Below are 20,420 nucleotides of genomic sequence, written 5' to 3'. Positions count from 1 at the left end.
TAGTACGGGGAGGAACTCGACAGGGGTTGATGATAAGGCACCACTGATTAGCCTCATGGCAGTGTTGAGCTCAACATCAATAGAGGCTGTATGGCTGCTGTGACTCCATGCAGGGGCGACATACTCAGCCATGGAACATGCAAGGTGAAGGGTAGGGGTGCGCAGGCTGCTGAAGTTTGCACCACACCCAGTGCCAACAAGTCATAGGTTGTCCTGAGTTAATACAGGGGGGCCGCCAAATCTTTGTGTGATTGTTTTTTTTTGTAATTATTTTTTAACCTTTAACCATAACCCATTCTGGACGGGAACCCCTTTTGGTGTTTTAACTAAGCATTATGTTGTACTTTAGCTATTGAAAAATAGCAGATCTACAAGCTAATTTATTTATTTCGACGTCAGGCCTAAAAACACTAGCGCAGACCATTTGGTGAAAATATCTGATCTACAAGCTCACAATGCATCGTCGCTGCGATGCACTGTGAGTTTGTAGATCGGATATTTTCGACAGCAAAACACTTGTATATTGTATATTTGGTTTGTATGAATTGTCCTAGTCTTTTCTTTTTCATGTATGTTTGTTTACACAATGAAAATTCAATAAAATGTAAATGAAAAGAAAAGAAATAGATCTCTCACTCTCTCGCTTGCTGGCGGAGATGATGAGCCAAAATACATTAAATGTTAGAACATTTAATTAGTTAAATTAACAGTAGTAGTAAAATATAACACAAAGAGGAAGCCCACAATCAATGTTATCTAGTAGCCTTGCTACGCGTGCCATGTTGGTGATGGTTTGTACTGCTCACACCTGTTCCCAGTCAGATGGTTGTCACAGGTGAGCTTGATGATGAACTCAACCCCTCCTGACGTTGTAGCGCACGTGTGTATGTGTGTTCCCTGTCTCACGTTCTTCATACACGATCCCAGGAGGTCGTCCGAAGCAAAGTCATCGTCCCACACCTCGACCTTCAAGTTCAGTCCGATGTATGTGTCCACCTTGAAAACAATCAGTTGAAAGTTGAATTTTTTTTATAAATGTATATTGGAATACAAGAACGCTCGCCTCAAAACACCAGCGCCCCGGGGTCAAATCTGTCACCCTCGGAACGGTCGCCACCATTCCTAAACGTAACCTCAGTAAAACTAGGTCTAAACCTATAACCTTATTCCGAAATGTAACCTCAGTAAAACTAGGTCTAAACCTATAACCTTTTCCGAAATGTAACCTCAGTAAAACTATGCCTAACCCTAACCTTATTCCAAACCTGACCTCAGTAAAACTATGCCTAAACCTAACTCTATTCCTAAACGTAACCTTAGTAAAACTATGCCTAAACCTAACCTTATTCCTAAACCTAACCTTAGTTAAGGTTAGGTTTATGAATAAGGTTAGTTTTACTAATAGTAAAACTATGCCTAAACCTAACCTTATTCTAATAGTAAAACTATGCCTAAACCTAACCTTATTCTAATAGTAAAACTATGCCTAAACCTAACCTTATTCCTAAACCTAACCTTATTCCTAAACCTAACCTTAGTAAAACTATGCCTAAACCGAACCTTATTCCTAAACGTAACCTCAGTAAAACGTATGCCTAAGACTAACCTTAAACTGATTCCTAACCTTAGTAAAACAAACAAATACAAGATGTTCCGTTTACCTATAGTTATTATCACACAAACAGCTCTGATTAAACATGCCATATTAGCAATCATCTGTTTACCTTGCCCAGTTTATAGCAAGCGTCCCAGCGAGGATTGTCTGACATAACCACCGGAGTCGTGCGGTGGATATTGCCATACCATAGCTTAACGTACCTGAAAAAAACAGAAAAGTTAATGCATGAACATTTGCCATGCCCAAAACTAGTGATGACCCAAACTAGTGAAAATAGCAGATATACAAGCTCACAAGGCATAGCTTCGTGCCGCATTGTGAGCTTCTAGATCTGATATTTATGTTTTTAATTGAGGAAAACATTGATGAAGAGAAAGTGGGTCCTTAATGTATGTATGTATGTATGTATGTATGTATGTATGTATGTATGTATGTATGTATGTATGTATGTGTGTATGTGTGTATGTGTGTATGTGTGTATGTATGTATGTATGTATGTATTTGGTTAAAATGGGTAAGGTTTTAAAAAAAGGCAAAAGCATGCTCTGTTGCACTGGCCTAAAAGTGGGTCCTCTAAAACTGCTTCAACTTCTGAGAATGTGTTTGGTTCATTAGCCACCAGATGGCATACCTTATAAGTATAGTATGTATGTAGGTCTGTATGTATGTATGTATTTAAAAGGGGGGCTTTTTTGTAAAATCCCAGCCTACAATACCTTCATATATTTAAAATCCAAAGTAAGGTTACCAGTGAAGGGCAACCTGCCTATTCACTGGGGACTATGCAAGGCAGAGGCGTCCTAGCCTGGCTAATAAGTCAGACTCAAATCACACTGACGTGTGGTATTTGAGTCTGGAGATGCTGTGTATGGATCTTGTTTCCCGGGGGGCGGGTTCAAACATTTTCTCTTTGACGCAATTGGTCAGAGCTACTGTCAGTCAAAGGTCTCAAGCATTGAACGTCACTACCAAAGCCCGCCCATATTGCATACCGTGTCCCGATTGGCCACACCAGTTCTCTGGTGTAGGAAATGGGAGTACAATTGAGCCTCTCCAGACCGTAATCCGCCGGCAGGCAATTTTTTTTTGCCAACGGCTGATTCGGTCTGGCTTATTAGCCAGGCTAGAGGCGTCCACCCCCCTGAGTCCAAGTTAGACTAGACCGCATACCTAAACCATGGTCCGAAACCATCCTCTAAAACACAATGGTAAAATGGAAAATGGACATTAATAAAACAACCTAAAAACCTTAAAAGAGTAAAAGTTCACAGCAAGGCCTGGATACAATTTATTTAACAGAAAGATGAACATAAAAATGAATGAGGTGTGAGTGTAATATGTAGGTGTTTGATAATCACCCAGGTTCCTGTTCCTTCTGAGTGCAGAAATGACCTGATGTGTTTGTAATGGGGGGTAGGATTGTTGTGTAGTGGCAAAGTTCTGTTTGAATTTATGGTGTAGTGGTTGGAGAGTATGTGAAAATGTAATTATTAATGGGACTAGTGTTGTAGTGATAGAGGAGCCGGTGGACTGTATAGAGTGAGAAGAAGAGTTGGAGAAGGGAGGACATAGAGGAGAGGGTAATGCGTGGGCCCCGTCCAGGTCCGTCCCTGTCCCCGCGCCAGATGTATGTATGTATGTATGTATGTATGTATGTATGTATGTATGTATGTATGTATGTATGTATGTATGTGTGTATGTGTGTATGTGTGTATGTGTGTATGTATGTATGTGTGTATGTGTGTATGTATGTATGTATGTATGTATGTATGTATGTATGTATGTATGTATGTATGTATGTATGTATGTATGTATGTATGTATGTATGTATGCATGTCTATCCATGTTTCATGCATCCATTAACATTCTCTTCTCATTCATGCTCTTGGCTGTACTCACGCATCAGTCTCAGACCAAACATCTCCGTTCAGCCTATAGGCTCTGACGATGGTCACAACCAGCGTCCCCCGCCAGGCATTTTGAGGACAACAGTCAGAGGCCAGGTTAGGGACTCTGTTGTCACAGGAGGATGGAGCGCTGGACTGAGGCCTGATGCCCTTCTCATTCAAGTACTGCTCGGTGGCGGCCTTCAACCCCGCACGCCGAGGCGCGTCCCACACCAGCATGTGAATGGGCTTCAGGGAGTACTTGATGGCGTCGGGGTAGTCGTGGAGGGTGGTCAGCCACTTGTTGTAGCCGGCTGAGTCGTTTTGCGTGAGGCACATCTGACCCGTCCAGTCTTTGCCCCCCGTCACCTCCGTGAAGTTCTGGTACAGGCCGCCGCTGTAGGACATGGTGAGATGTCGGTTGGTGAGGACCTTGGAACAGGTACTCTTGCTCCTGGGATGCGTGAACATACCAAAGCCGTCGGTGAGACCCAGCCTCAAGCAGTACTCCACCTGGAGATTTAGAAACAATGGTATGTTTTTTTGTTTGTTTTGCATGTGTGTTGTAGGAGGATCTGAGGTACTATAGTATAGGTATACCTCAGAACTGGACAATCCATTGAGGGTAGACAAGCAGGTACGTATAGCGCTAACTCTCCTGTACCGTCCCCCAAGGTAAACCTGAAAAGTATCAAGCATATCGACACTATATCATTCCAAAAGCATTCAAATCTGTGATGTGTGTTGTGTGTAAGAGTATCTATTGATTACAAATTGATTTGCCCGGGCCGGGCTAGCGGTCCAGGCACCTAGGCTGGTAATCCAGCCTGACAGTGTGTTGCAGGTTTGAGTCCCGATCCCAACAACCTTTGCTGCCTCTCTCCCCGTTTCCTGTCAACCTACTGTATCAATGAAGGCAAAAAGCCCCCAAAAATATCAAAACAAAAAGAGAAAGAGCTCAGGATGTTATGTAGTGTATTGACATCTGTCTGTATAGTTATGCATTGTTGTTGTGATGTCTTGTCATGTTGTTTAGTGTTTAGTGTTTTTTTCTCCTTCTTTTGTTGAGAACCACAATGGAAATAAGCCGAAAGGCTTTCTTGTGTTTTCAATCCTTGGTGACACTTTGACTTATGCATGTTGGAAAGTGCTCTGTGCTCTTTTTATCATCATCACCAAATAAAATCAATCAAACAAACAAACAAACAATCAATTAATCAAGTATGTGTGTGAGAGAGAGAGAGAGAGAGATAGAGAGAGAGAGAGGGCATGTGTTAACCTGGCGGATGTAGTGTGTCCCGTATGTATCTACGATGTGTCTGTATAGGGCCTTGGTTGAAGAGTTGAACGCCTTGGGAAGACTGTCCACATCGCTCCGAAAATCTGAGTCGAGTATCGGTTTGTCCCTCAAACGGTAACTAAACGGAACAAAACAAAACAAAACAACAAGGACATCAGGACTCATGACTTGACTTGGATAAATCTTAAATGACTAGTAATGACTATATTATAGTCATTATAGTCACTATAGGGTTGGGATTCTTTAGGATTTGCTTCCGGTTCCCTAAAGATCCCCCTTTAACGATTCCTATAGGCTAGGGGGTTCCAAATGGACCCTTACAGGTATGTAACTAAAACAGGTCTGTTATGGTGGTCCATTATGGTGGTTATGGTGGTCCATTAAAAAGTTTCAGAATCACCAGTATTGTAATTATATCGCAGACGTGAAGTCCACATAACCAGCTCTGACAGTGTGATAAAACCCGGAAGTCCCGGAAACGGTTCCAAGTGTGATGGAACCGATACCGGTTCCTCAATATTGGATCCGGTTCCTTCGGTTACGTTTCCCAACACTAGCAAATGATTGGCTGCATGTATCCTTGGTGGACTCTCTCTAGAGAGCAACCATGATGTAGTAGGTGAAATAGGTGCGGAGAAGTGCTATAGTATTGTCCGAATCTTTGTTGCCATTCAATTATGTGCAAACTGTTTTCACCATACTACATGACGACACGTCACGGACGTGTATAAAACATTCTAGCAAAGTTCAACATTGATTTATAAAAACAGCTCTAGCCTCTGACCTGTATTGGCTACAGCTGAGCTTGTGGATGGTGTAGGTGAATCGATCCTCTTTGGCCTTGGTTGTAGCGAACTGAGCCACTTTGGAACGTGATCCACCCACCTCCAGTTCTGAATACGTCGCACTGTCGAAGCCCAGCTGGCAAAATAAGTATACCATAAACAAATAATACAATACAATAATAATATCATGGGATAATATTAAGGATATAATAGGTAAGGTCAGGACATGTGGAGGAGGCCCACTAGGACATGTACCTACCTGCCAGTCATCAGTCTCATGATTGGTGTAAGCTTGAACCAGTGAGCTGGGGAGACAATTGCAGAAAAGAAGGGGAAAAACTACTGAAATTGTTTCTTCTATTGCATGATAAGTTAATTTCAGTCGATTGACATGATGATACAACAGAATGCAGTACATTACAGTATAGGAACAGTCAGTACTGTACAATAATAGATAATCAGAGGTAATGAGGTACTGTAAATGGTTGGATGACAATTGTAAACGTGTGATACATCTTACCTGACTGAGTTGTGGCTACTGCCGTGGAGATTAAAAGGACAGCGCTTAAAGGAATGCCACTCTGATATAGACAATGGAACCTAAGACAAGGGAAACATTTATGTTGTATATCGTCTTCATCTCTGTAGGATGGAAACCGCATATGTCCAAAACTGTTACTTTACAGGATTCAAATTCAAATGTAGCAAAAGAGAGGAAGATCTGGGGGGGGATACTCTGGAGCTCTCTGGTGGAGCTGTTGTCCCCGCGACTCGACTTCGGATAAGCGGTTGAAGATGGATGGATGGATGGACGTAGCAAAAGTATAGCAGCTCAAAACGAGTCGATTTGCTACTTTTGTTGCTTTTGTGTGACACTGTAGTATGATCAAGTAGGGCAGTAATTTACGGAAAAACTAAAAACTTCGAATAACGAGATAAGAGATTTCTGCTCAACGATATCAAAATACTGATCATGGCATGATGGTTATAAGCAGTAAGATACGATCACCTTCTGTAGTTTGCCACCTTGCAGGGGATTGCAGTAGAGAGTACAGGTGCCATCTGTGTTAAGGAACATCCTCATGTTGATCACATAGGCTCCCTTACGTTGCAGGGTGGTCACATCGAAGCCCTCCCCGGCCAGACTGAAGCCCGGCACAAAGGGAGCAGCCAGGCACTCATGTCGTCTCCCCTGCAGGCGACAAGGCTTGGTCCAGCAGCAGACGTGAGACAGGAGGGCGAGGAGGAGACTCAGGCGAAGGAGGAGGGTGGTGGTGGTGGAGGACATGACTGGAGCTGCAAAAGGAAGATAAGAGATTTTAGCAGACAACCAGAGACTAATAGTTTTGGAATAGTGATACTTATATTTTCAGTAGCCAGAGCAAATTTATAAATAATAGGCTATTCAATTCAAACATTGTCAATTAGCCTATTCCTTTTCAGTGTGGGATGTAAGCGATGTTTTCTTAGCTATTCCAACTGATTACGACTTTAATCTCAACATTTCTAGACAGACTACAATATTTGACATGCAATACTGAGGGAAAAAAGCAATATAGACAGCAGAAGAGAAAAGAAAAGTGCACAAGCACTGCAGAGTTCAAACTAGCCTAATGCATGTACATTAATTTACATTGTTTAACGTCAGACATAACAGGTCTTTGTAGATGATATTGTAACTGTTTTTTTGCTCACCTGCTTATGACAGACGTGCCAACGTTGAGAGAAAGAACAATTGCTACTAAATACTTTTTAGTAGATTAATTTGATAGTACAGATGATAATGAAAACAAAACATATGAAAATGAAAACAATAAAATTAAGAAAGGAAATGAGAATAGATTAAAGTATAGTCAAAAGGAAATGGACAGCATCTGGTTGCCTCTGGACAGGAGGCAACACTAGTCTGACACCGATCTGAAAAGATGGCAGAGCTTAAATACAGAATCTACAAGGATGCATTACAAATTATTATGATATTTCTGAGGACTGGCATTCTTCAGTCATGTCTGACTGTGAAAATGCATTGCTCCAATACTCGACAGCTGAGAATGGAAGGCCTAGTGCTATACACCCGAGGACATAGTCACTGCCTTGGCCAGAAGAATACTGACACCTGATAGTGATACAGTATGAGACAGACACATTCACCATGAATGATGCGTTTCATAAACCTTGGAACTTGTCGTCTTGCTGTCTGAGGCCTGCCGCTTGTATACAGAGGCATATATAGCTACTTAACCTTCGTTGTTGGACATAAACCTCTCATCTCCAAATTGTAACTTTTTTTTTTTTTTCATAACTTTCATAAATTAATGCCCTACTCGATTATACTACACCGGTGGTTCCCAAAGTGGGGTCTGGGGACCCCCAGGGGTCCTTGAGGGAGTTCCATGGGGGTCCCCAGCTAAATGATAGTTTGGAACCAAATTGACCCTCATGGGTCTATAACTAGTGTACAAATGAAACCAATTGTACACTCTCAGAGTTAAATTAACATTGATTTTACAATATTAGAGATAGAAATGCCATTACGGTACGGTAAATGGGAGTCTGTAGACTTATATGCATGTCAAACTGGGGGTCCTTGAAATTAAACAGGTTTAGAATCACTGCTAGAGCCGTAAAAATCTTCTCTTATGGGGGTCCCTGGCATATCTTTTCAAATGGATGGTCCGTGGAGCTAATTAGTGTCAATTTGGGGGTCCTTGACATAGTTTGGGAACCACTGTATGAATACACGAATGAATACACTGAATACACGTAGTATCACAAAAAAGAATCAAAAGTAGCAGATCTGCAAGTTCGAAACACGGTGTAGACCTACTGCATCTGGAGGGATAGATCAGTGTTACCACTGGAGGAAGGTCTGAAGCAGAATGCAGTTTATTAATGTCACACTAGATCAGAATTTAATGACTGGGTTAAGCTGATGACCGATATCATATTGTCACCTCCCATCTCCATTATCTAACTTTACTTTTGTTTTTTCGTAAATTAATGCCCTACTTGATCATACTACAGCGTCACACAAACGTTTCAAACGTAGCAGATCTACAAGCTACACGTGTTGTGCTTGTAGATCTGCTCATGTTGAAAATTTTAAATTCTAATCCTGAAATATAGATCAGTGTTACCACTGGAGGAAGGTCTGAAGCAGAATGCAGTTTATTAATGTCACACTAGATCAGAATTTAATGACTGGGTTAAGCTGATGACCGATATCATATTGTCACCTCCCATCTCCATTATCTAACTTTACTTTTTGTTTTTTCGTAAATTAATGCCCTACTTGATCATACTACAGCGTCACACAAACGTTTCAAACGTAGCAGATCTACAAGCTACACGTGTTGTGCTTGTAGATCTGCTCATGTTGAAAATTTTAAATTCTAATCCTGAAATATAAACAGCTTTGGACATGTGAGGTTTCCACCCGACAGAGATGACTACATGGTGACTACTGCCTATTTGGTAAATAAAAACACCAACACAATAATTGTTTGGTAAATCAATGTACATATTATTATTATTATGTCTCTGTCTCTCTCTCTCTCTCTATGTCTCTCTCTGTCTCTCTCTCTCGCGGTCCGGGTCGAAAAGTCAGGTCCAAGCGGGTCGAGAGCGGGTCGAATGGTCCGGGTCGAATAGTCCTGGGTCGAAATCTCTGGTGACCCTGCCGGTCATATGCAAGGGAAAGATCCAACCAAGACTCAACCTCGGCACTGCAGTCCCTGTGGGTGGAACGCGTGTGTAGAATTTGAAGTCGGTGGGGCGAACGGTTCTTGAGTTACGTGGATTTCAGACGTACACAGACACATAACACACGCACACACAGACTTTGTGCATTTATAGTTAGATAGTTTCTTCACCTTTGCATCTCTCGATCATAATTCTTAGTTATCTTGTCACTACTCACTGTAGCTGTATCTATGTTTTCTTCTGTATAATTTATCTGCCATCTTAATGGGTCTTAATAGGGGTTCTAATTAACTTGAGCTATGGACCACCAGAGCTATAATTAACTTAGCCTGCTAAACCATCCCGGTCGCGTGAATTCACATTACATTATCGTGCGTCTTCTGCAGACCAGTCAGGCCCCAAACGATGTCTGTGTGGCGTTTGGATGGAACCAAAAAGTGGAAGAGCTAATCAGTGTCTGAGCCCTGTGATTGACAGACGCTGATTGGCTCTTCCACTATTTGGTTTCTGCAAACGCGCACCCAGCATGGCCAGACCGGTCTGCAGAAGTCAGAAGACCGGGATGTTTTTTGTGACAGGCCTAAACATTCTCCCCTTACTTCCTCCCCCACACACACAGGAACAGTTTTGACATAATGATTTTGGAAATATTAGAACATTACACGGCTTACACACGGTATTGGTCCCCAAATAAACCTTATCGGCGCACCTGCAGTGGTTAGCAAGGACCCCTACATCATACTGTACTGTATGTATGGCAGCAGACACCCATTGTAAGACTTGCCTTGGAGTGGGAACCCAAACAAAACAAACTTACAAAACAAGAAACTTTTAATGATGGAAGAACAGCAATTCTTACATTTTTTTCTTTTCTTCTAATTACAGTCAAAAAGAACAGTCTGTGTAATATATATTCTTTGAACGTATGGGATTCAAGAGCAGTGGAATACAAAACAAACCATGAATTAATTTACCAACTAAATAATTGTACATGCACTGGAAATCCTTCCAGAGAATGTAGACTGACGTTTTTCTTTTCCGTCTGTGTGACACGCCTTATCAGAATTCTTCTTGTACTGTATGCAACCTTCTGCAAGTCGTTCTGGTCTAGTGAGAATCAGTAGATTCACATTATAGCCTGTGTGCTCCCAAAAACAATTTCCTCAGAAACCAGGGGCTGTAGTGCCTATACCCAAAAACCTCTGAAATCTGGTTTCTTCAAATACATCTTGGTATACTTTGTTTGGTACGTCGGCGTCCATGTTTTATTAATCTAACTCGTAGCAACGATAACCTGCTCGATTCAGCATTAATGTGAGGGAAGAATAACATTGTGGTGCCCATTCTGACCAACCCAATACAGATGTTAGTTGGGGATTAAGGATGGGACGATACAATAATTGTTGCTTTTATTGAGCTGCAAATTCAGTACCTCTTAAACCCGTTATAATTTTATTTGGTACGCTATCATTTCACAATCCGCCAAAATATGGATGCTGGGGATTCAAGTGGTTAACAAAAGTGGCATTTTAAAGGAGAATTCAGTGATTTGAGTGATTTGGAAAACCACCCAGTCCGCCCCGGTAACAAAATGTGCACATGCACTCTACAGTGGGGGGAAGTGCACCAAGGCCCACCCCCACTCGATCATGATTGGAGGAAGGCCTCTCTCATCCTGATTGGATGAAGGCTTTGCCACCCGCCACCAAAACTGAAACTAGGGTTTTTTTTACCCCAGGGGCTCACTGGGGACAGGGAGGAACTCCTTATATGGTCAGCACACTCTATAGTAGGGAGGATTATCCAGAAAAAAATAAAAAATAAGTGATATTTAGATTAATTCAAATCACTGAATATACCTTTAAGTTTAAGTTTTAGCATAATTTGATTATTGCGATATTGTTAATCACAATTACGTTTGCAATAATCGCGGCATGTAATTTTCATGTCGTCCCACTCCCATGCCCATTGGGCATGAATTCTCCCAACTAATATCAGTTTCAGAAGGACGCACGGTCACATTTGACAGTTCTGGTGTGTTTGCTTTCCAGAAGAATGCTATGGGGAGAGAGAGGAACTGCTTTTGGCACAGAAATTACACTTTTTGTTAAGGGATGAAAGTCAGTCTAAATGGTCCTTATGAGCGCACATGCATGTAGTAGAGGCAAGAACACAAGCACTCATGTAGCTCACACATACTGTACATACATTCCCGCACTCCACACATCATGTGATCCTGCACGACCATTTCTTACAGGGTCACAGGCACTCTCACTTTATAATAATGTCTCAGGTAAACAAAAACAAAAAAACTATTAGGAACAATCCTAATATTCTCTGGTGCTCATCGTCGATTTATCAGCTGGTCCTTGAATGCAATATGGTGCAACATAAAATATGTCATGTAGCCTGCAAGCCTTGTTTGAGCGGAATAAGATTCTAAATATGCCATAGCTCTGGGGATTTAGAACAGTGGTTGCCAACCTGTTTGGCCTTGGAGGCACCCCCCCCCCCCCCCCCCCGCCTCACATTTGACTAAGGTTGAGACCCACCTAACGTGCGCACGCACGCACGCACTGTTTGTCTGACATGTTAACCGCTTAAGGCCTATACTCTTCATGTACGATGAATGGCAAAACAAGCTGATCTACAAGCTGCCAACGTGTTAGAATGTGACACGTTGTGAGCATGTAAATCTGCCATTTTTGGAAAAATACTATTTTGGGACCCCCAAAAGTTATGATATTGTGGTGGTGGTGGCGTCCCGGGCTCCCCAGGTTGGGAACCACTGATTTAGAAGACGTTGTAGGATAGATTGTGGTGTGTACATGTATGGAAGAGGTTGTGTGTGCGTGGCCTCTCCTCTTCATCCTGTACGGAGGATGATGTGTACACCAGAGTCAGTAAACACAGGACCGCTCATGTCTCCCACTTTGAGGGCGAAGGAGGCATCCTCAAACGGCTTCTGCATCTGACCTGCAAACAGACACATGTTAAATAAATGTATCGCCGTCATGCAGAAATGCATGTCCATATTTTTACTTTTTGTGTCATTTTACATAAACATAAAAATGCCCATGGGCACTGAGCGGTGGAACTATACTTTTATTGTTATAGTTAAAGGCGTAGTGAAATGAAAAATATGTTTTTCACACTTTTAGAACACATCCGTGGTCATTATATGAGCATACCTAACAATGGATGCCAAAGAAATGGGTACATTTTCATTTGTGTATTTTTATATCAAGTCCATAAAAATCTAATTTTAATTACTTCCTGAAAACGTACTGCGTGATGACGTGTCGAGGCCCACATCGATAAAAGCCAATAAAAATGAAGCTCAACCATTTAATTCCCCATATCTCCGCATCCGTCCAGCACAGCTGCTACTGATTACAGAAATCCTCCGTTTTTATTCCCATTCAAGATAACATCCAGACAGTGTATTACTCGATTTCAACTTAATCATCACGCTAAAATATGTATCTGAAAACATTATAGGGTAGAAATAAGCCACATAACAGTAAACTGGTACAGCATGGCCGACTATCTGACTTGTAAACAAACACACTCCATGTGCTGCGTATAGCATAGCTACCGTCCCTAGCTACCGTCCCATCGCCTGAAGGGATGCGACGCTCTGATTGGTTCAGAAACTTCATAGCTCTGTTTCAACTTGAAACCGTCTGAAACTTCAAAATAAAATGTCCACCATTTCCGTTTCACTACGCCTTTAAATATTGACTGTGTGTTATAATACTGTGTTATAGTGTGTGTGGTGCCTTGGAGCCAAGCACAGTTGTTGACTTAAGCAGGTGCAGGGTCAATAGGTCCTACTCAGACGGACATACGGACAGACATACAGACACACATTGCTGTGCATTAGAGATGGTGTGCCACCGCTCAGAAAAGATACATAAAATAAGCGAGTGGTGCTTGCTTTTTTCCCACCTGGTTAGGAAACCCATTCTGCTAATATAATGGAGGTCTGATAAAAGCTTGGGATTATGTACGCATAAGGAACTGGTTTGTAACTTTGTGACTTGCTAGCATTTGCTCTCTAGTGTTTTGACATTTTTGTGTAGAAAATGTAAACGCGAACTGCACAAGCACCTTTTAATGGAAATTCAGAACAATTTCTCTTTCCCCGCTTCTTTTTGTATGGTGTGAAAATCTGATTGATCCTCGTGCACAGTTAATCTGATTTATAAGATGCAGTAAACAGATCAATGACACAATGAATGCTTTGGTTTGAGTGTTGTTGCTATAGGCTGTCAAATGTAACTAGGATGACTTGTAAACGACATCTACAACCATAAATACATTTGTGCAGTTTGGGGTAATTTGCCTTAATTCCACTAATTCAAATAGGTTGAGAAAGGTACAGTTCACAAAGCGAGCGTTTGTCGTTGGTAAAAAGAGGGACTGCTGTGAAAAACGTATGAACTGGAGGACGAAAGGTTGCATTCACTGACAAAATTATGTTGGGCCTAACCCTTACCTTTTTGGAGTGATCAGAATAATTTGTAATTACCTGTTCTGTCCTTTTTATAATAAATCATTTTCAGTTAGATTTTAGGCTAACTGATTTCATTCCACTTGGTTTAACTTCCTGTTGCTTTAATTAACAAAGCTTAGAATAAAGATAGGCCTTAATAATTTCTTTTCACAGAGGAGAGCCCTGTGGGAGTCACAAATGTACAGTTGGAGGCCATCGATATTGTCCTTTTCTTTTTGCTGAGGTTTGCGTGATCTGCGCAAAAGGACAGTTAACCCATTTTGGGCGGGAACCCCTTTTGGTGTTTTAATTGTTATAATTTAGCTATTGAAAAATAGCAGATCTACAAGCTCATAGCGCGCCACCGAGTGGCGCGCTACAAGCTTGTAGGTCTGCTATTTTTGAAAAATCGTGAAAATATTTATTTCAGAAAACTGGAGGAGTTAGAAGGATTTTTTAAAATTTTGAGGTCAGGCCTAAATGGGTGAAATGATAAGGGACAATATCGGTGGCACCCAACTGTAATTGCAATTCACAGACGACAAGATGCCTGCATGGTGCCTCAGCCAGTGCACAGACAGCATATTGCGATGACCTTGGTTTGAATCTGACTCCCGTCTTATCTCGCATGTCTCTCCCATCTCTCTGCCCTTGGGTTGCCCAAACTTTTTAGGTCGAGACACAAAAAGAGAAATTTGATGCCTCCCTGAGACCCTAAGTAGTGAACATAACAGATCTACAGGCTCTAAAGCTGTGGATCAGCTATTTTCACTATATTTTTTTATGGAATTCCTTTGATTTTATTAATGTCCTTTTCATTCCTTTTGATTTAATTCATCCCCCCCAATTTACTTCAATTACTCTTTCATCCTAATATAACTAATGACCCGAAAATGTTGTGCTACCGTAATAACATGAATGTAAGGAGTAATTCAGGGCTGCAGTGGTTGTTTACAAGGGTGACCTGAGTCAAATAAGTTTGAGAACCACTGCTGTACTGTGTGTGTGTGTGTGTGTGTGTGTGTGTGTGTGTACCTCTGCCAAACAGTCCCAGGTCTCCACCGTTCCTAGCAGAGCTGCAGTCGCTGAACTGAGAAGCCAGAGCCTCAAACTCCTCTTCTCCAGACTTGATCTGCTCGATGTACTCTGCACGCGCGCGCACACACACACAGTAAATTGTTGAATGAAATTAAACACAAAAAAGTGGCTGTTATTAACAGTACCACACATCCACAATAAGGCTGTCCCCAAACATTCAAGGTTCGAATGTTCGCTCGTTAGGGTTGGCACTCGAATCTTAATTAATGGGCTTGAACCATTCGTTTTATTTATTTTTATTTTTTTATTAAATAAAAAATATTATTATTTTTTCCCTTTTTTTATTAACTCGAAAATATATCTAGGCGAGAATGCGATATGAGCATGTAAAAAAAAAAGTAAGTTTCTAGTGCATTCCTGTCAGAAGTTGTGATTTTTTTAAAGAAATATCTCCTAGTTCTGCTGTCCCATCTCCCGTGCTTGTAATTTGGTGATTGGCCTGCAGCCGAGGTGAATTGAATGGAATGTCTGACGCGTCTCTCTCACACACACACACACACACACACCAGCATGATCGCTGACAGGGGCCATGATATATTAGCATATGCTCTCTAGCATCACATCACAAAAAGTAGGGAACTCTGATCATTGTTAAGCAAAACGGTCACGGAGGATCTGCTTTTGCCCTGTGCCCACTTCACTTCAATGCGCCTCCCAGAATACACAGGTGGAACAAATAACGAGCAATATACGCTGTTTTAGCTGCCTGCCAGCAAGCTCACGTGAGCTTGCAGATCAGCTGTTTTCGCGTAGCCACTTGACGGTGTTTGTGTGTGTGTGTGTGTGTGTGTGTTGGGAGAGACGAGAGAGATTGATAAAGAGCAGGGGAGACGCGCTGATATCTCAAAGGTTATTTTTTAAATTAATTGGAAACAAATGGTCCGGATGTTCGCTCGGGAATTCCTGCCGAAGTTCGAGTCCAAAAAAAAGGGCTAAGGTACAGCCTTAATCCACAATAGTTAGAAACTGCTACATAAATGTGTAGCCTTAAGAGTCAGCATCACCCTCACCACTTGGTGCGTAACGCGTATTCCCTATGCAAACTATGAATGGGATAAAAAACAATTGTTTTACTCCTTTTTGCTATTGAAATACCAAAGGCCAAACAAGCTGTGTGAAGGCCCCCTGGTGAGACTCAGATAGACTGCATCATTAATGCATCAGCACTCCTTAACAATATACAACCATTTAATGCATCGTGGAAGAAAAACAAGCTGAAGTATACATATTTGATATATGTACCATAATATCTCCTGTGTACATACAATTACACATACGTATTTATAATAGAGATGTACCGATTTTTTCCTTCCCAATATGAATTCCGTTAACTCACTCCCATTAACTAGCATATCAGACACGAGTACCAATCCGATACAAGTGTGTCATTTAAAAAGCATCTATTACAGTGGTTCTCAAAGTGGGGTCGAGGGACCTTGAGGGGGTTCCAAATGGACCCTTACAGGTCTGTAACTCTTAATTTTTATCCCACAATTTTGTAACCCATTTTTCACCCGTGTCAATTATCTAATGTGATCCTGGGCTCTACACACCCTCCGCCAACCTAGTCCCCATATATGGGAGACATGGGGAGAGCAACGGACTTGAACTCATGCTTCCTTCATGCATGAGTGTCCAAGTTGCTCCTTTTACACCTGACAGGTCTGTAATTCTGAGTGTACAAATAGGGGTCCTTGAAATAAATAAAAATAATTGATAACCACTAGGAATAATTACAAATGCCATTAATAATTGTGCACAGCTACAAGTTAATATTAAAAAAATAAATGTAAATAGTACAGTAAGAGTATAAAACGGTAGTGCCAACAGCAACTGAAGCATTCAAAAATCAAAATACAAAGTAGTTGATTTACTGTAAATTACATCATCATCTAAATAAGTTACATCAGGTATCGGCATAACAGGCACTCTCGCCGATACCAGTATTCTAGGCAGTATCAGCAGCGTTTCCGATATTAGTATCGGAACAACTGTACATATTTAGGAACATAAGTGACCTACTCTGAATGAACTCTAGCGCCTGGTCTTTGGTGCGTGTGATGTTCTCTTCTCGCCAGGAGGACGGGCGACGTGATTGGCTGTGCTTCACCAGGAGGTGGGCGCAGCGCACCTGGGGGGAGCCAATCAATGAACACGATTTTGTATTTGTTACATATCAAAGAGACAGTAAAATGATTTGGTGTCAGTTACAAAATTTTGTAACAACAAATAATTAAGAACAACAAGTAGTAAGGTAAGAAATAGTGGAGTATGTACATGAATCACAGGAAAGTGCCAATCATGTGCTTGGGTCTTACTTCTATATTGTGTATGTATGTATGTATGCAATACACATACTGTATAAGCATCTATTTATGTACATTCTACTACATACTGTATATTAGTCTTTTTTGTAACAAAGTTTGGACAAAAATGTATTCCGATAATCATTCAAAATGTAACTGCAAAAATGACTAAAGAGATTTGTTTGTGTGTTCACTGCCACTGAGTGGCACAATTGAGTTACACTGCACAACATGGAGTCACTTAAACCCTATATCAAAAATGGATCTCAAATCAAAAAACCTTTGCATTTTTACGTCATGTGAGCTTGTGAATCGGTTATTTTGGGTATTTGTTTAAGTGGATTAACCATCAATGAAATGTATCAATGATGGATGTTTAAGATCAATAACTGGGGCGAGTCTTTTGGTAGCTGCATTCTTGAAAACTTCTTTCCTGCATTTTGAGCATTGAGTAGAAGGGGTTCGGTTGGCAGTGTGCATACATGCTGCGTCAGTTTAACAAACTGCAGCCTTGAGCAAAACAAAAAGGACATACAGCCGGGTAGTATAGAAATAGGCTCTCTACCCGTCACCGTGCTCAAACGAGCATGACAGCACACCTAACTGTTCTAAACTACTCTAAATATAAAAATCAGCTGTGCTGATCAGACAGAATCTTGACAGAATGGCCAGGCTAGCAGTTTGCATGGGAAGTTTGCAGACCTAGTAGCTAAATCTGGCATTAAAAAAAAGCTAACAGTCAAGTTTTGTTTCTCTATGTGTTCAGTTTGTTAAGGAAAAGTTGTCTAGCGCACAGCCATCTCAATGTTTCTGGACTGGCTGAGTAAACAAGCCTACTGTGTCTGTCAGTAAGACCCCATGTATTTCCAGGATAATAGAGTTAACACTCTAAGAAAGGTTGTTATTTTCAGAGCGAAATGCTCCACAATATGAATACATCTGGTATGTTTGTTTTGATGGTGGTAACAGTTGGATAATATCTATATATTGAATCAAGCAACTTAAAAACTGTTTTGGGATGCAAACAAAAAGCCAGGGTGGACTTTACAGTGTTTGAAAGTGAAATCATCATGTCCTTTATTTAACCAGGTTATAATACTCATAAGAATCAAATGTAATTTCCAAAGAGTGACCCGGCCAAGGGTCAGTATTATTATTACAGCAATAGACACACACAATACAATACATATATCACACACTGTGACTAGACACAAGTGAACACAATGTCCAGTTAGAGTGCGAAACGGGATCAGGAACTAAATTGTTTACGAACGAAGTGCAGCAGTTGACAAAAATGTCAAAGGGCTGGGGGGGGGGGGGGGGGGGGTGACCAACATGCAATGCATATGATGGAGAAAAAAGTACTGGCAAAACCTTATCTGGTTCTCCACGACCATCTCCAACCGGACGTTCCCATTGGCTGGCGTTGGTGATGTGATTGAAGTAGTACACCCTGCCTGAAGGGAAAAGAGAGGCAAAAGTAGTTGCATTAATATTAATAATATTATTATCCTTAGCCTGTTTATTTTAGGAACACAAGACCAAAGTGATGGAGGCACCACTGGAAGATCTATTGAGAACCTTTTTCCATTTCACTCTACCAAACTCTGTAAAATGTAAATTGTAAATCCATTCCTTCCTACACAATATATATATTTTTTCAAATTTGTACTCTTTCAGAATTAAAAGGGGTGCAGGTGCACGGGATGTTTTGGTTAAAGTTTGATGAGGTCAGATCAACTGATGGAATGTCAGAAGTTCAGAACAGGAAGGACGGGTTGGGAAGGATGAGGATCAACATATGGAATGTCAGAACAGGTCAGCTCCATATATGGAGATGTAAGAGTTTGAGGTCAGATGTAGAATTGCTGGCCGGCTCCATATATGCAGATCTAGGTGATCTTCTCCATGTATGGTTATCCAGGGTTAGATGAGGTCAGTGTCATAATCTTCATATATGGAGATGCTTGTATTAAATTACGTTAGTACATGAGAGAGAGCCAGAACAGATTGCATAGTACAATGTCATAGTGTTCCAATTTCTGTCTGCTCATCTAAACTACCCCATGCAGCACAGCACTGGCTTTTCCCCCAGGTCCCACACAAGGATCACAATGACGTCATGGGCCCTGATGTGGGTGGATATTATGTATGTACGGTATGTTAAGTAATATCAGAACAACACAGCAAAACTCTAAATCCCACATCTAGCTATGTCATCATTTAGCATGCATCATCAGTCATTTAATTTAACATAACAATGACAATGAATGACTGCGGTTTAGTGGTTCATAGGCTGCAAAACCACGATGCTAGCTTAGGGAGCTAAAGCACTGCTAGCATACACAGCCATCCATCCCGCGGTTTTGCGTTGTTACCATCCCCATAAAGACAAAACTTTACTTGAACTGCGACTCATTCTCTTCTCCCATCCGGACGGTAGCTTCTCGTCATCCGCCATTCTGTATTTCTGTGTAAATTAAGACTAATTTAATATTATATTGAAATCCAGTTCTAGTGTGAGTGTATGCTGCGGTAGTTGTGTTTGCAGCAGTCAGAGCACTTGGTTATTGACGTTACGACACTTCACAGTAGGACCAGTGCTGCCACATTTTGCGAGAGAAAATAAGCAACAGTTCTACGAAAACAAGCCCAAAAGAAGCAACTTCATAAGTATGTTTATAATTATTTATAATACATATATATACATAATCATTGATTGATTTATTAACAGTTTGCAGAATTACAGTACATTTCAAGTACAACTCAATACAAAAACTGTTAACTGTGAGTGGACGACACCATGCATTACACCATTTTCAATTCATCAAAAAATTCATCATCATAATATAAATGATTTACATCTGCTATTTGAAAATAGTACTTCTACAACAACAACAACAACAACAAATAGCCTAAATGTAATTTTTGAAACATTTTTATTTGAACAACACAAATCTTGTATGGTGGTCCCCTGGCACAAAAGGTTTTCAGATTGGGGTTTTTAGATAAGATTTTCTCAAATTCTGCTCTATGCCCCGATTTTACCTGGATTTAAATCTTAGCCTGTAGGCAAGCACTTTGATATTTGCACAAATATAAATAAAATACAATATATTATGATTATTATTATTTATTTTGTATTATTATTGATGTTGTTGTTGTTAGAACCATGTGTTTAAAACAGTTAATCAACTACAACAAGCTCAAAGAAACTACTGCAACCT

The 20,420-nt window shown here is 40.9% G+C and overlaps 2 protein-coding genes across 2 annotated transcripts; both read right to left on the bottom strand.

Moving 5' to 3' along the window:
- Positions 1 to 768: 768 nt before the first annotated feature.
- Positions 769 to 11,539, bottom strand: LOC306921311 (perforin-1-like; the record flags this gene model as incomplete). The annotated part of the gene is made up of 8 exons (XM_079498420.1): positions 769 to 996; positions 1,725 to 1,818; positions 3,518 to 4,017; positions 4,105 to 4,185; positions 4,784 to 4,922; positions 5,589 to 5,725; positions 6,599 to 6,885; positions 11,500 to 11,539. The coding sequence occupies 8 exons, from the start codon at positions 11,537 to 11,539 to the stop codon at positions 769 to 771; spliced, it is 1,506 nt and encodes a 501-aa protein (XP_079354546.1).
- Positions 10,105 to 19,795, bottom strand: pin1 (peptidylprolyl cis/trans isomerase, NIMA-interacting 1). The gene is made up of 5 exons (XM_079499067.1): positions 19,597 to 19,795; positions 18,568 to 18,650; positions 16,910 to 17,018; positions 14,825 to 14,935; positions 10,105 to 12,267 (listed from the first exon to the last, which is right to left on the bottom strand). The coding sequence occupies exons 1-5, from the start codon at positions 19,652 to 19,654 to the stop codon at positions 12,158 to 12,160; spliced, it is 471 nt and encodes a 156-aa protein (XP_079355193.1). The 5' UTR covers positions 19,655 to 19,795; the 3' UTR covers positions 10,105 to 12,157.
- Positions 19,796 to 20,420: the final 625 nt, after the last annotated feature.

The sequence above is a fragment of the Electrona antarctica genome (assembly GCF_951216825.1).
Source record: "Electrona antarctica genome assembly, chromosome: 4".
Taxonomy (NCBI): domain Eukaryota; kingdom Metazoa; phylum Chordata; class Actinopteri; order Myctophiformes; family Myctophidae; genus Electrona; species Electrona antarctica.
The sequence above is the reverse complement of the archived record's forward strand: the minus strand, read 5'-3'. Positions and strand labels throughout refer to the sequence as shown.

Coding starts and splice junctions, on each gene's coding strand:
- pin1 (XM_079499067.1), bottom strand. CDS start 19,654: ATGGCGGATGACGAGAAGCTACCGTCCGGATGGGAGAAGAGAATGAGT. Junction 14,936..16,909: donor GGCGCTAGAGTTCATTCAGA/GTAGGTCACTTA, acceptor GCGCGCGTGCAG/AGTACATCGAGCAGATCAAG. Junction 12,268..14,824: donor CCTGGGACTGTTTGGCAGAG/GTACACACACAC, acceptor GTCTGTTTGCAG/GTCAGATGCAGAAGCCGTTT.